The sequence below is a fragment of the Alosa sapidissima genome, chromosome 19, assembly GCF_018492685.1.
Source record: "Alosa sapidissima isolate fAloSap1 chromosome 19, fAloSap1.pri, whole genome shotgun sequence".
NCBI lineage: Eukaryota > Metazoa > Chordata > Actinopteri > Clupeiformes > Clupeidae > Alosa > Alosa sapidissima.
Genome location: NC_055975.1, coordinates 6,675,744 through 6,687,977, shown reverse-complemented (window position 1 = coordinate 6,687,977; position 12,234 = coordinate 6,675,744). Strand labels below are relative to the sequence as shown.

At 40.6% G+C, this 12,234-nt stretch overlaps 2 protein-coding genes across 4 annotated transcripts; both read left to right on the top strand.

Annotated features, from left to right (window-relative positions):
- Nucleotides 1-3,606: 3,606 nt before the first annotated feature.
- gjb10 (gap junction protein beta 10) lies at nucleotides 3,607-6,369 on the top strand. Of its 2 annotated transcripts, none has more exons than XM_042071741.1 (4): nucleotides 3,607-3,711; nucleotides 4,375-5,250; nucleotides 5,444-5,486; nucleotides 5,523-6,369. In XM_042071741.1, exon 2 carries the CDS (start codon nucleotides 4,443-4,445, stop codon nucleotides 5,247-5,249), a length of 807 nt encoding a protein of 268 aa, XP_041927675.1. In that variant the 5' UTR covers nucleotides 3,607-3,711; nucleotides 4,375-4,442; the 3' UTR covers nucleotide 5,250; nucleotides 5,444-5,486; nucleotides 5,523-6,369. The 2 variants fall into 2 exon arrangements, with proteins under 2 accessions (XP_041927675.1, XP_041927674.1); XM_042071740.1 differs by having other exon boundaries at nucleotides 3,608-3,707.
- Nucleotides 6,370-8,538: 2,169 nt separating this feature from the next.
- On the top strand, nucleotides 8,539-11,997 carry gjb3 (gap junction protein beta 3). 2 transcript variants are annotated; one of them, XM_042071739.1, is made up of 2 exons: nucleotides 8,539-8,712; nucleotides 9,950-11,997. In XM_042071739.1, the coding sequence occupies exon 2, from the start codon at nucleotides 10,048-10,050 to the stop codon at nucleotides 10,915-10,917; it is 870 nt and encodes a 289-aa protein (XP_041927673.1). In that variant the 5' UTR covers nucleotides 8,539-8,712; nucleotides 9,950-10,047; the 3' UTR covers nucleotides 10,918-11,997. The 2 variants fall into 2 exon arrangements, with proteins under 2 accessions (XP_041927673.1, XP_041927672.1); XM_042071738.1 differs by having other exon boundaries at nucleotides 8,541-8,712; nucleotides 9,954-11,997.
- Nucleotides 11,998-12,234: the final 237 nt, after the last annotated feature.

Below are 12,234 nucleotides of genomic sequence, written 5' to 3'. Positions count from 1 at the left end.
ATAATATATTACAACATATCAAAAATCCCTTCACAATTTAACATCAGCAACATCTTGGCATAATGTGTGTCAAATTTCACATGAATCTGACAAACCGTCTAGGAGGAGTATGTTAAAATTGATCATATGACATCAGTGTAATTGCCATTCTTTCTGTTGCCAGTTGGTGGCGCTATGCCAAACATGCATTATGGGCATGTGAATATTATCATTAACATGGTATTCAATGACCTGTGAAATTTAAAACATTTCAAGGCATGCATGGTGAATTATGACACATTTATTGTTTATGTGGAACGGCATTAAAATGAATAATTGCGTCTAGGAGGAGTACGTTAAAATGGATCATGTCCACAACCAACAAAATCTCAATTACCTCACTTCCTGTGGGCGTGGCTAATGGCATGTTAATACAAAAGTTGTTTGTTTTTGGGAGTTACATATACCCACCAAATTTGGTGTGTGTATCTAAAACTATATGCCAACCACAAGTCACAGTGACATAAGGGGGCGCTATGGAGTTCCTGGGCAACGCCTGGTGCCAAGCTTTTATCCCTGTCTATTCACTGTACCACTTGATGTGGGTGCCAAATTTCATGCGTTTTTACCAATGGGAAGCACATCTTTTGGCATCACAATTCATCACATTTTAGTCCGCACAAAATCCCAAATACCTCACTTCCTGCTGGGCGTGGCTAATGCATTGTACATACGAAAGTTGTTCATCTTGGGGAGATACACACACCTACCAAATTTGGTGTGTCTAGCTGAAATTATGTGCCAACCACTGGATCAATCACCTAAGGGGGCGCTACTGAGTCCTGGGGCCAAGCCTTTATGCCTGTGTAGCCATTGTGATACCAGATGTGTGTGCCAAATTCCAAGACTTTTCATCCATGTTAACCACCTCAAAAATAGCAAAAAGGTGAACAAATAATAACTAGATGTACCGCAGAGCGGTACAAAATATGACCGCCGCCCAGTCCAGCACATTTTTTCCACAAAAAGAAATCACGCTGAAAGGCCTATATGATTCTGTCTCACTAAATTGCATTATCCACACTCAATTCTCACTGGTATCTGCTAGATAACAAGTACCAAAACATGATTAGTTCATAGATTTCACATGTAAAATTCATTTTATACAACCCCACCTCCATCTTGCCTGTTCATAATTCTGAGAAATTCTTGATTGTTTGTGTTATGTTTATGTTATGTGTGTGGGTGTGTGAGTGTGAGTGTGTGTGTGTGTGAGTGTGTGTGTGTGTGTGTGTGTGTGCGTGCTTGTGTGTGTGCCTGCGTATGTGCCTGTGCATGCAAGCGTACATATGTCTACTGTGTGAGTATGTGTCATACGTATGATTACTGTGAATGTATGTGTGTGTGTGTGTGTGTGTGTGTGTGTATCTGTTTGTGCACATGTGTGCACATGAAATGGGTTAACATGACCCCTGGAGGCAAACATACGGAAAAAAATCGTCATCCTAGGCCCTACAGTTCTCAAGATATTCACAGAGAACTGTGTCTGCCCTACCCTCCTTTCGGGGGGTCCAGTCCAGCGGGGGGGCTACAGATCAAAACGAAAAATGACGGTTCCATGCTATCCATGTGGGGGTACATGCCCACCAAGTTTTGTGTACCCCGGTCTTTCAGTGTCCTGGGAATCCTTGTTGGTGTACGTCACTAAATGTACACATAAATTATTTTATTGTAAGGCCCCCCATGAACGAAAGTACACAAAACTTGGCATGCATTCAGAGGGTGTCATAATGATCCTACACTTTTAATTTTGTGCAGTTTTGACCTTGTCAGCCAGAGATATTGAGATGAAAACACCTAATTGTTTGCTTTTTAATTTTTAACTAGGTGGCGCTATACATGAAATAAGTGGTAATGGGATGGGTTGACATGCCCCCTTAAGACCAACATACAAAAAAAAGGTGGACCTCCTAGGCCCTACGGTTCTCGAGATATTCACAGAAAACTGTCTCCGGCCACCTACAGGCCAGTTGGTGTATAGTAACATAAATTAATTTATTGTGTGGCCCCCCATGAACGGAATTCCACAAAACTTGGCGTGCATACAGAGGGTGTCATAATGATCCTACACTTCCAATTTCGTGCAGTTTTGACTATGTTAGGTCACAGATACCTTCGATTACCTCATTCGACCTTCGAACACCTCATTTTTACTTTTTTGTGTTTAACTAGGTGGCGCTATACATGAAATGAGTGGTTATGGAATGGGTTGACATGGCCCCTTGAGATCAACATACAAAAAAAATGGTCCTCCTAAACCCTACGGTTTTCGAGATATTCACAGAAAACTGTGTCTGCCCTACCCTCCTTTCGGGGGTCCAGTCCAGCGGGGGGGGGGGGGCTACAGATCAAAACGAAAAACGATGGTTCCATGCTATCCATGTGGGGTTACATGCCCACCAAGTTTCGTGTACCCCGGTCTTTCAGTGTCCCGGGAATCATAGACGGAAATGTGGGCATGCGAAAAAGAAAAAAAAAATCTGACTAAACCTATATGACCGCCGCTTCGCTGCGCGGCGGTCATAATAATAATAATAATAATAATAATAATCCTTTCAAAAACAATAGGGCTTCGCACCTCTCGGTGCTCGGGCCCTAATTAAAACTAGTAGGCCTACATCAAATAGATATCAATGATGCATCTAACTGTCAAATTACTAGCAAATGCCATCTTATTTGAAGTTAAAAGAGTATGAACCATATTCTCACAACTTAAATGACGATTAAATATTAATTTTAGAATTCTAGCAGAATAGAACTTGAAACGCCCAATTTTAAAGTGATAGCTTAAAATCACACATTGTTTACGTAATTGTTACTGTTTTCACGTTCTCTGGTACTTTTCATATCGGCCTCATGCAATTCCATTCACATAAAGTTTGTTTTTAGGTTGAACATTTGTCAATCATATGGCCCACCCATCCACCGTCATCATTGTGTGTTTTTAAAATGTATGCTGTAGCCTAAACCGTAGATTAAAACTTCAAATTAAATTGCATGTATTTAAATTTGACATGAATTATATTTCTTATTGTATAATATGAATTTGATAATGTTACAGATAGAGGTTTTCAATTTATTTTTTTGTAAGATTCACCCTCTCATACTCAAAGGTGTTTTTAATATATTTTCCAAATCTTTCGCACCAACGACTCAAATACTACCATAAAAGCAAATTAAACCTTGAACGTAGGCTCTTGCTCTCCGCATTAGTGTGCATGCGCTCAAAAACTCCATTGTTGTTCTTGCATAGTCTTGCCAACTCTGTGGCTCTGATCAAGCCGTGTATAGTCTACACATTTCTGCAAGTTAACACTTCGAGGGGAACAAAACGATAACGTGTAATTTGACTGATCTACGATCAAATGAAATAAGAAACATTTTGCCAGAATCGCGGACTCACTGAACATTGACAACAATTTTAGCAATGCTTTAAATGACCGCAAGGGGGCATCCAGATGTTGTCTCGTGTCTGGGGAGACATTCTCTGTGATTTCCTCACCTTTCAGCAGGTTGCCCTGCCTGCTTGTGTTCAAGTGCGACCAGTCAACTCCACCCATTCACCCTCCCAGTTCCACTCCTAAGCACTGTCGATGGAAAACCACTGCATTGGAATCTACGGTAGAAAAAAGTTTGCAACGCGGTAGACCTCCTGAAATCTTAGTTGTGTGAGTATGTCATTTCATTTTCCTATATTTGTTTAGGATAGCCTACTTCTTACATGATTCTAAAAGAAGCTTCCTATCAATTCAAATCGGCGTGATGAAACGCAAAATAGGCATAATTTGAGTATATAAAGTAGCCTATCCACCATCTTGTGGGTCTGTTGGTCTGTCAGTCAGTCAGTGATTACAGTACCAGCACATAGCCGACCAATAAAGCATTAATATAGCCTACGCATTAGCATCATCATCCTGGAGTTAAGTTTACTGTCAATTGGAACACCTTTGTTTTTCGTACATTTTTATCTAAAAGTTGTTGGCATCCACATTGTGTCCTTCATTTTATTAATATTTTCATGTTATTAGTAGTCAGTTGGAGTTGTAACAAAACAACGATGATAATGATAGTAATAATAATAATGGTAATAATAATAATGTTTTTACTATAAATGTATACTTTTATTGTTACTCTAGAGCTAACTTCTGGTGTTGTTGTAAGTCACTTTGGATGGTGTGTGTGTGTGCGTGTGTGTGTGTGTACGTGTGTGTGTGTGTAGGCTACCATGTGCATTTCTAGATTGAGGAATGTATCTGTGTATTAACCTATATTTTATTTCTCTTCCTTACCCCTTCTTGACACTTTCTTTGTCATCACCTTTTAACTGAACTTTAGGTTGCCTCTGTGATTTGTTGTAACAGATCAAAGGTTTCCGATCAAGTCGCCTAAGGAATCTATTTGCAATGAACTGGGGGTTTCTCCAGGCCCTCATTAGTGGGGTCAACAAGTACTCTACAGCATTTGGCCGTGTATGGCTTTCCATAGTTTTTGTTTTCCGAGTTTTGGTGTTTGTAGTTGCAGCTGAGAAGGTTTGGGGGGATGAGCAGAAAGACTTCAAGTGCAACACAGCACAGCCAGGCTGCCACAATGTCTGCTACGACCACTTCTTCCCCGTGTCTCACGTCCGGCTATGGGCCTTACAGCTTATCTTTGTCACTTGCCCCTCATTCTTGGTGACGATGCATGTAGCATATCGAGAGGACCGCGAAAAAAAGCACCGCCTCAAGTACGGCGAAGGCATCAAACATCTCTACAAGAACACGGGCAAGAAGCGTGGAGGCCTCTGGTGGACCTACGTCCTCAGCCTCGTCTTCAAGATGGGAGTGGACGTCACCTTCACCTACCTGGTCTACCACATCTACGAGGGCTACCACTTCCCGGCACTGGTCAAGTGCTCACAGACGCCATGTCCCAACGTGGTGGACTGCTTCATCTCTCGGCCCACGGAGAAGCTCATCTTCACCATCTTCATGGTGGTCACCAGCCTGGTCTGCATCCTGCTGTCCTTCATTGAGACCGTCTACCTGGTGGGCAAGCGCTGTGTGGAGATTGGCAAGCGGATGCACAAATCCCGGCACATGGAAGTGACCGCTTCCAGGATGGACATGAGTAGCGCAGCCATGTTGCTGGACTCCAACTCTGGCAGGCGGACTGGCAAAGACACAGGCAGTCCGGCACCATCCTACAGTGTAGCCATCGCCAAGACATGACGCCTCTCACAGTCCGAGACAGAGACTCAGATGAACACATTGATCAACACAGGGACATGACTCTAGGAGCTCTAGAGTTTACAAACATATTTTTACTTACTTCCTTTGTGTTAAATACCATACCTCTACTCTTTCATTAGCTTTTCATTGTACTATCTAGATACACACTTAAACTGAAATTGTTCATGGGCTAGGCCTAGAGCAGCTATATCCCTCTTTACCCAACCACATTCCTAGATAGATAGATAGATAGATAGATAGATAGATAGATAGATAGATAGATACTTTATTGATCCCCGGGGGAAATTCAAGTTTTCCTTCAAGATTCCTCTGGGGCTCCTCACCATATGTAAACCAAGTACACACCCACCCTTTGTTACAGTCTGAATGAAGGCAAATACATTCTCCTTCATAAGGAATCCATAATTTGCAGGCTAAAAAACTATAGAACCTGACCCTAATCTTGCTGAGATGTTGCTCTGTTTTCTGGTTTGAGACAGTTCATTGTTATCGTTCAGTTTGATCACATTTATACTTGTATGCCTTTTTAGCTCTATGCACACTGCCAAACTGAATAAAAACTCAAACACTGCCCTGAATGTATTTATGCATTCAAAAAACAATGTGGTGGAACGACAATCAAGAGCAATGCAGTCAAACGACTTCCCACACAGCTCCAGTTAACCCTTCTGCTAGTTTAATGTCTGATACTGTTTGAATGTTTGATTCCATGTTTGTGTGACCATTTTGGATTGTAAATTATTATTTTTTGTGATATTGTATTTTGAGTTGCACATTGTTTTAAGTTGTTCTGTTACATTTTGGGCTTTCTAATCCCTTTTAACGTTCCTGAGGGAAGAAAGACAACTGGTTTCCCAGCTCTTTTAACTAGTTTCACTGGCAGTACAGGAAGGGAGGTATAATTCAACTGAATGCTCTTAACTCTCTAGTTTCTCCCTCTCTTGCCCCTCTTGGACCAGAAGCAACTAGGGAAAGCCTATAATCTAAACAGACCATTGCTTGTTTACATACATGTTTTACACTCTTGTGTCTTTTAAAACATTTGTCAACTGTTTACCAGATTGTGTCTCCATTAAATACAGTCTGATTTTTTTCTTAACATCTACTGGTTTGGTTGGTTTGGACATTTTGAATGTGCAAAATAGGAGTCATTTGACTCAAGAAGATTTAAGATCATTCATGTGAACTTTTGAAGTTCTGAAAGTTAGCAGAGAGTGCAGTCAACGGTTCTAATGATTAAGGTAGTGAGTTGAGTCTGATGAGGTTACTGAGGCATTCTGGCACTTTGTTAGATCAAGGGCCTTTAGATCAAATTATTTTGACATACACAGAACAGGCAGATTCAACCAGACATGCCCTTTTATCCTCTGTACTATCCTCTTTGTAGCTCACTAAATACATTGTAATACACTCTAAGCCCTTAATATATATAACAAGTCTATTGACATTCACAGTGAATATTAGAGTAAACGTTCATGTACATATGAGTATTACTACGTCACTCTTCATTACTAGCTTTCAGGAGGCTCACCCAGTGGAAGAATTTTTCCAGTCAATCCCAGGGATGGGCCTTCCATGTTTAACATGTCTGTTCAATCTATATATCAGATAAGCAACAGAGTTCTTCAACCCTTTTTTGCTCTAATGGTTAATGACATTCAGGCTGTCCTTGGGAATAAATAGTGAAATTTGAATGGCCAACCAGCCAGGGCTTTTGTGTGAGAGAATGAAGGTATTGAGTTACGTTCTGTATTCAGTCCTTTATTTCTCCTGTTCCATCCTCTGTCTCTACTACTGGTGAACAGGTCAACTGCACCTGTGGTCTTGTTCTCTCTTCTATAGTGCATGTCTTGTATTCACCTTTCCTCTGAGAGCACGGAATAGGATTATAGTCTGCCTGTACCTTAAGGAAGTTCATGTAGAGACATGCACGGTGGCAGCGCATCATCACACAAGAATGGAGTGTCCCAACTGACGGGACAAGTTTGAACAAAAGAATCTGTGTGGAACTTTCCATATCAACACTGTCCTTTCAAACAACTGTTTCTCAACTATCACAATTTACACCTCTTGTATGTAGCTGGATGTAATCATCTAGTTATTGTGGGGATGTATCATTGTGGGTATGTATCTTCACCAAGTAACTTAAGTTAAGGATAAAAAACCCTAATATCCCAGAGGAGCACTGTCTTATTAAAAATCCCTTTGATTCAATAGAGGGTACAGGTTCCTCCCTATATGTAACATAAACGTATCCTGATACGATACAATATCGTATCCTGATACGATCCGATTTTGAAAAGAAGAGGTATCTTTACCTATTAGACCTCAAGTGAAGCCATTTTTGTTCTTTTAAGGAGGAGCTTTCTTACTTAGATAAGACGGTTCACGATCTCTCAAAATGTAATCTATCTTTTTATTGTTTGCCTACACCATGTTCTTTTTTATTGAGGATTTTGTACAGTTGGTGTCCATGCCCTTACACACAGTTGGTGTTTACTGATGCTTGTGCAGTGTCTCCATGGCAATACAACTCATCAGTGATTCTCGTCTCTACAGTGGAAAAGACCAGATGCTTAGCAATATAAAACATTATAGATATTTTGTAAGAATATGATGAATATCAATTGAGGTTTGGTTTGATGAACTAGAATCATTTAAAAAGAGAAGCATATGTCCACTGGAATAGACACACCTGGCATTCCATCATTCAATTCTTCAGCCCTCTGCCCATTCTACACTGTAGGCTACAGCAAAACAGTAAGAGAAAACAGACAATTCACGAATCCACTCCACCTATCAGGTTGTTGCACTAATGCTTTATTCACGGCTAGGAGTGGCACTCTTTCGTTAGTCAAGGCATCCCTGCAAGTCTGAACAGGGGCTGAACTACACTTCTAGGAAAAGAATGCACGATAAACATATTTGGTGAATCCCAGCCTACACAACTCACTCAGTAGGCTACTCATACAAAGCCAGTGAGAAACATAACTACTGACAACTCTCCTCTTCTATTATACATAAAGACTGCTGACATTAATTAAATATGCCTAGCCAAATGCCATTTAATTTTCTTTCCAGCTATTATTGAGTAATATAGGATTCATAATTTTCCAATGTCACATTTCCAATTAGATAACTTATTGGATCACTTTGCTATTTGGTTGCTATTAGCTCAGACTATTTTTTCCCCCAATGACAAACAACAATGGATGAGCTGATGTTGGCGAAGAAAGGAACCAACCAGACCTCCTTGACTCTACCTTCGCCCAAACCACACCCATTAAGAGACAGACGAGGAGTAGTTTTGTATTTCCAAGAACTTTGCGCCAGAGCTTTCAAATAGCACGATTATATCAAAGACACAAATCAGTGTATGAAACCAACAAAGCTCTTCACAGATTTGTGACTCACGTGGGGAAAACGAGAAATCCTTCATAATGTGAGTACCACCTCATTAGGCTACATTAAATTAAAACGGAAGAAACCACTTATGTCGACTATATGTAACGCGAACGTGGATAGGTGAGCTCAATAAATTTGGAGTGGGAGGCTATTTTATTTTAGCCCAATATTGTTGCTGTGTTTGCCAGTCATATGTTGGCGGGTGGAATATCACCATCCAGCATTGAAATAGACTAATTACTCGGTCGCATACTTCTGATTGTGTTATAGGCAAACTGAAATGTTTTAGGTGTATGCTTTCTATTAGGCCTACCACTGTTAATATAGGTCTACTTATAATGACAAAAGTTTGTATGGTCAGTCAGATTTAGTCTACTAAATGAATGAGTAAACAGGCTACGTCCTTTAGTGTAAATCACTACAGCCCAACATTGTCAAACTTTTAGGCTACCTGAGCCAGAAGTGTCAGTCACATAGAAGTAATTTCTCTTTTGTAAACTATAGCTTGTAGCTATGCAGTCTTGGCAAGGACACAGATGAACAACGACAGACTAGTATACATAATAAGAGAATGAAATAAAAATAGAACAGAAAGCCCGAATTCAACCAAAAACGCCTGCGTTTGAGGATGGTGGTGATATGCGTCATGCGACGACACAGATGCGTTTCAGCGGCAGTTCTCCATTCTGTTCAGAAAGATAAAACATGGCGGAAACTCAGATGCATATGGATACAATTTCGAGGCTACCTGTAAATGACATGATATGTTTGTTTATGATGATGTTTTATAAAGTTGTCCAATTTGAATGATAGGAAGATTTATTTTATTTCAATAATTAGGGGCTTTAAAGAGTTAGGGTTAGTGAGATAGGCTACCCCCCCAATTCTCCCTCCCCTTCCTCCCTCCCCCAGCCTATTTTCTTTTCTGTATAAGGCAAAGTGTGCATGTTTAGAATTCTCATGTAGCCATTTAATTATTCCAGATTTTTTTTAGTAATATTTCAAAACAGTTGGTCTGTGTAAAATTACATAGGCTTCTTTCCTCTAGAGCTATTGGTACTGTTCCTGGTGAGTGTAGTAGGGATAGGTCAGAGGTACTGACCAGTTTAGTCTCAGGTATGATGATTTAGATGAACCACTGGCTTCATGGGTAAATTTATGAATTGGGCCAAATAAATGGCTAGTCTTTTAATTTATTCATGGTTTTATTATTCAACAAACTCTCAAGACACATGCACTGACATAACAACATGCTTATGCATTCTTTCTTTAAGGAAGTGATACAAACTTGCTGTATAAAAGACAGAAAAGGAGGACACAAATACACCAATAGGACACAGCGCAACCAATCTTACAGTATATTGGGAGAATAATGGACTGGAAAACTTTACAGGGCCTTTTGAGTGGAGTGAACAAGTACTCCACTGCCTTTGGCCGGATATGGCTGTCAGTGGTGTTTGTGTTCCGGGTGATGGTCTATGTGGTGGCCGCAGAGCGGGTGTGGGGAGATGACCAGAAGGACTTTGACTGCAACACCAAGCAGCCCGGCTGTGCCAACGTCTGCTACGACCACTTCTTCCCCATCTCCCACATCCGCCTGTGGGCCCTCCAGCTCATCTTCGTCACCTGCCCGTCCTTCATGGTGGTGATGCACGTGGCGTACCGCGATGAGCGCGAGCGCAAGTACCAAGCCAAGCACGGCGAGAACACCAAACTGTACGCCAACACGGGCAAGAAGCACGGTGGGCTCTGGTGGACCTACCTGCTGAGTCTCTTTGCCAAGACGGGCTTTGAGATCGGCTTCCTCTACGTGCTCCACCACATCTACAATAGCTTCTACCTACCTCGGCTGGTCAAGTGCGACATCAGGCCCTGCCCCAACATAGTGGACTGCTACATCGGGCGACCCACAGAGAAGAAGGTCTTCACCTACTTCATGGTGGGGGCATCAGCTCTCTGCATTGTTCTTAGTGTCTGCGAGATTATTTACCTGATCTCCAAGCGCTTAGTCCGTTGCGTGAGCAAGATGAAAAGGAGAGAGAGATACATTCGGCCCCCGTACAGGGAAGAAGACAGCCACTGCACCCTACCGGTGAGAGACCTGGGCCACGATCTTGAGTGTAAACCAGAGACCAAACCAGATTTTAAGCCTGACTTCAAGCATTACCCTCTCATGCCATCTCACAGGCTCTTAAAAGACGACCTACGTGCGTCAGCCCCAAATTTGTCCTGTTCTACCTGAAAAACAATCAGTCTGGAACTGATAAGAACTTCTGAGAAGACGTGCTGAGACCCAACAGGTGTCAGATGTGATTCAGACATTTTCAGCTGCAACTGCAGCTAAAGATTAATGTGGATTTTGTTTTTGTGCTAACAAACTCTAAACATCTTCGTACACTAAAATGAGATCCATCGTTCCACATTCACTCTGAGCCCCTCTTTCTTGATGAAGTCTTGAGGCTGTTCCTGTGGCTTGTAAAGGTCTTTTTTTTTATGAGATCCATTTTGGTTTTATGGCACACACAAATATTAGCTGAAAATAAATAGAAACAGGACCATTCTGCTTTCTAGGAAAGTCTTTTTGACTGGCACACCTTTCTTTTTCAGTCCAGATCAGGTGTGGTTGTGAGCAGTGGGGAAAATAGAGTTGTGGAACATTCTCATAGTTGCTGAATAACTGCACAGGCATCCAGGTAGACACGCCTCATTCAGCCACCCGTCTCTGTCTCCACACCTTGAGACGTGGACAAAAGTTTCTGAGAAAAGGACTATTGACAGAGATTTCAGAGAATTGTTTTCCCTTTTGCCCAGTTTCATACCTTAACTAAATGTTAGACAATAAATGCTAAATGGAACATGAATACTAATAAGCATTAAGCATAGGACCAAATATATTAATGTCTACTATATATATACTGTATATATATATATATATATATATATATATATATATATATATATATATATAGCCTATATATAAATATTTGTTCTTGGTTTACAATTTTCTGTCTACAGAACTAAACTAGACTTTTTCTGACTTGAATTGACATTTTTCTTGGTGGTAACGCCTGTCTTTTTGGAATTACGTGATACTGTGTTATGCAAAATATAGTTAAAACAAGAGCGAATGGTTGCACAAATGGTTGATGTGGTTTATGATAAAACTACCCAAAGTTAAGACTTGCTGAAACTGAAGTGGAGAAAATAAAATATGTCCCCAAACATCCCTGGTGGACATTGAATTTTAAATAGTTAACACATTGTATATGCTGTAAATGTATTTATGTTTTTGAGAAATAATAATTTTCATACTAAAGCATAATTCAGTCGTTTCTTTCAAAATTGCATTCCCTTGGAACATATACAACTTTCCCTTCTAGACATGGACAAACCTGAACAAACAATATGATGTGTCATATCTATATTCAGCTAAATAAACATGCAGAAAAAGGAATGTTGAAGTTCCTATTATCTAATATGGATAAAGTATGCCCAATGAGCATTGCCCATCATTAAAGCAATGTCACAGATTAACCAGTGCCACTAACATCCTGATTTG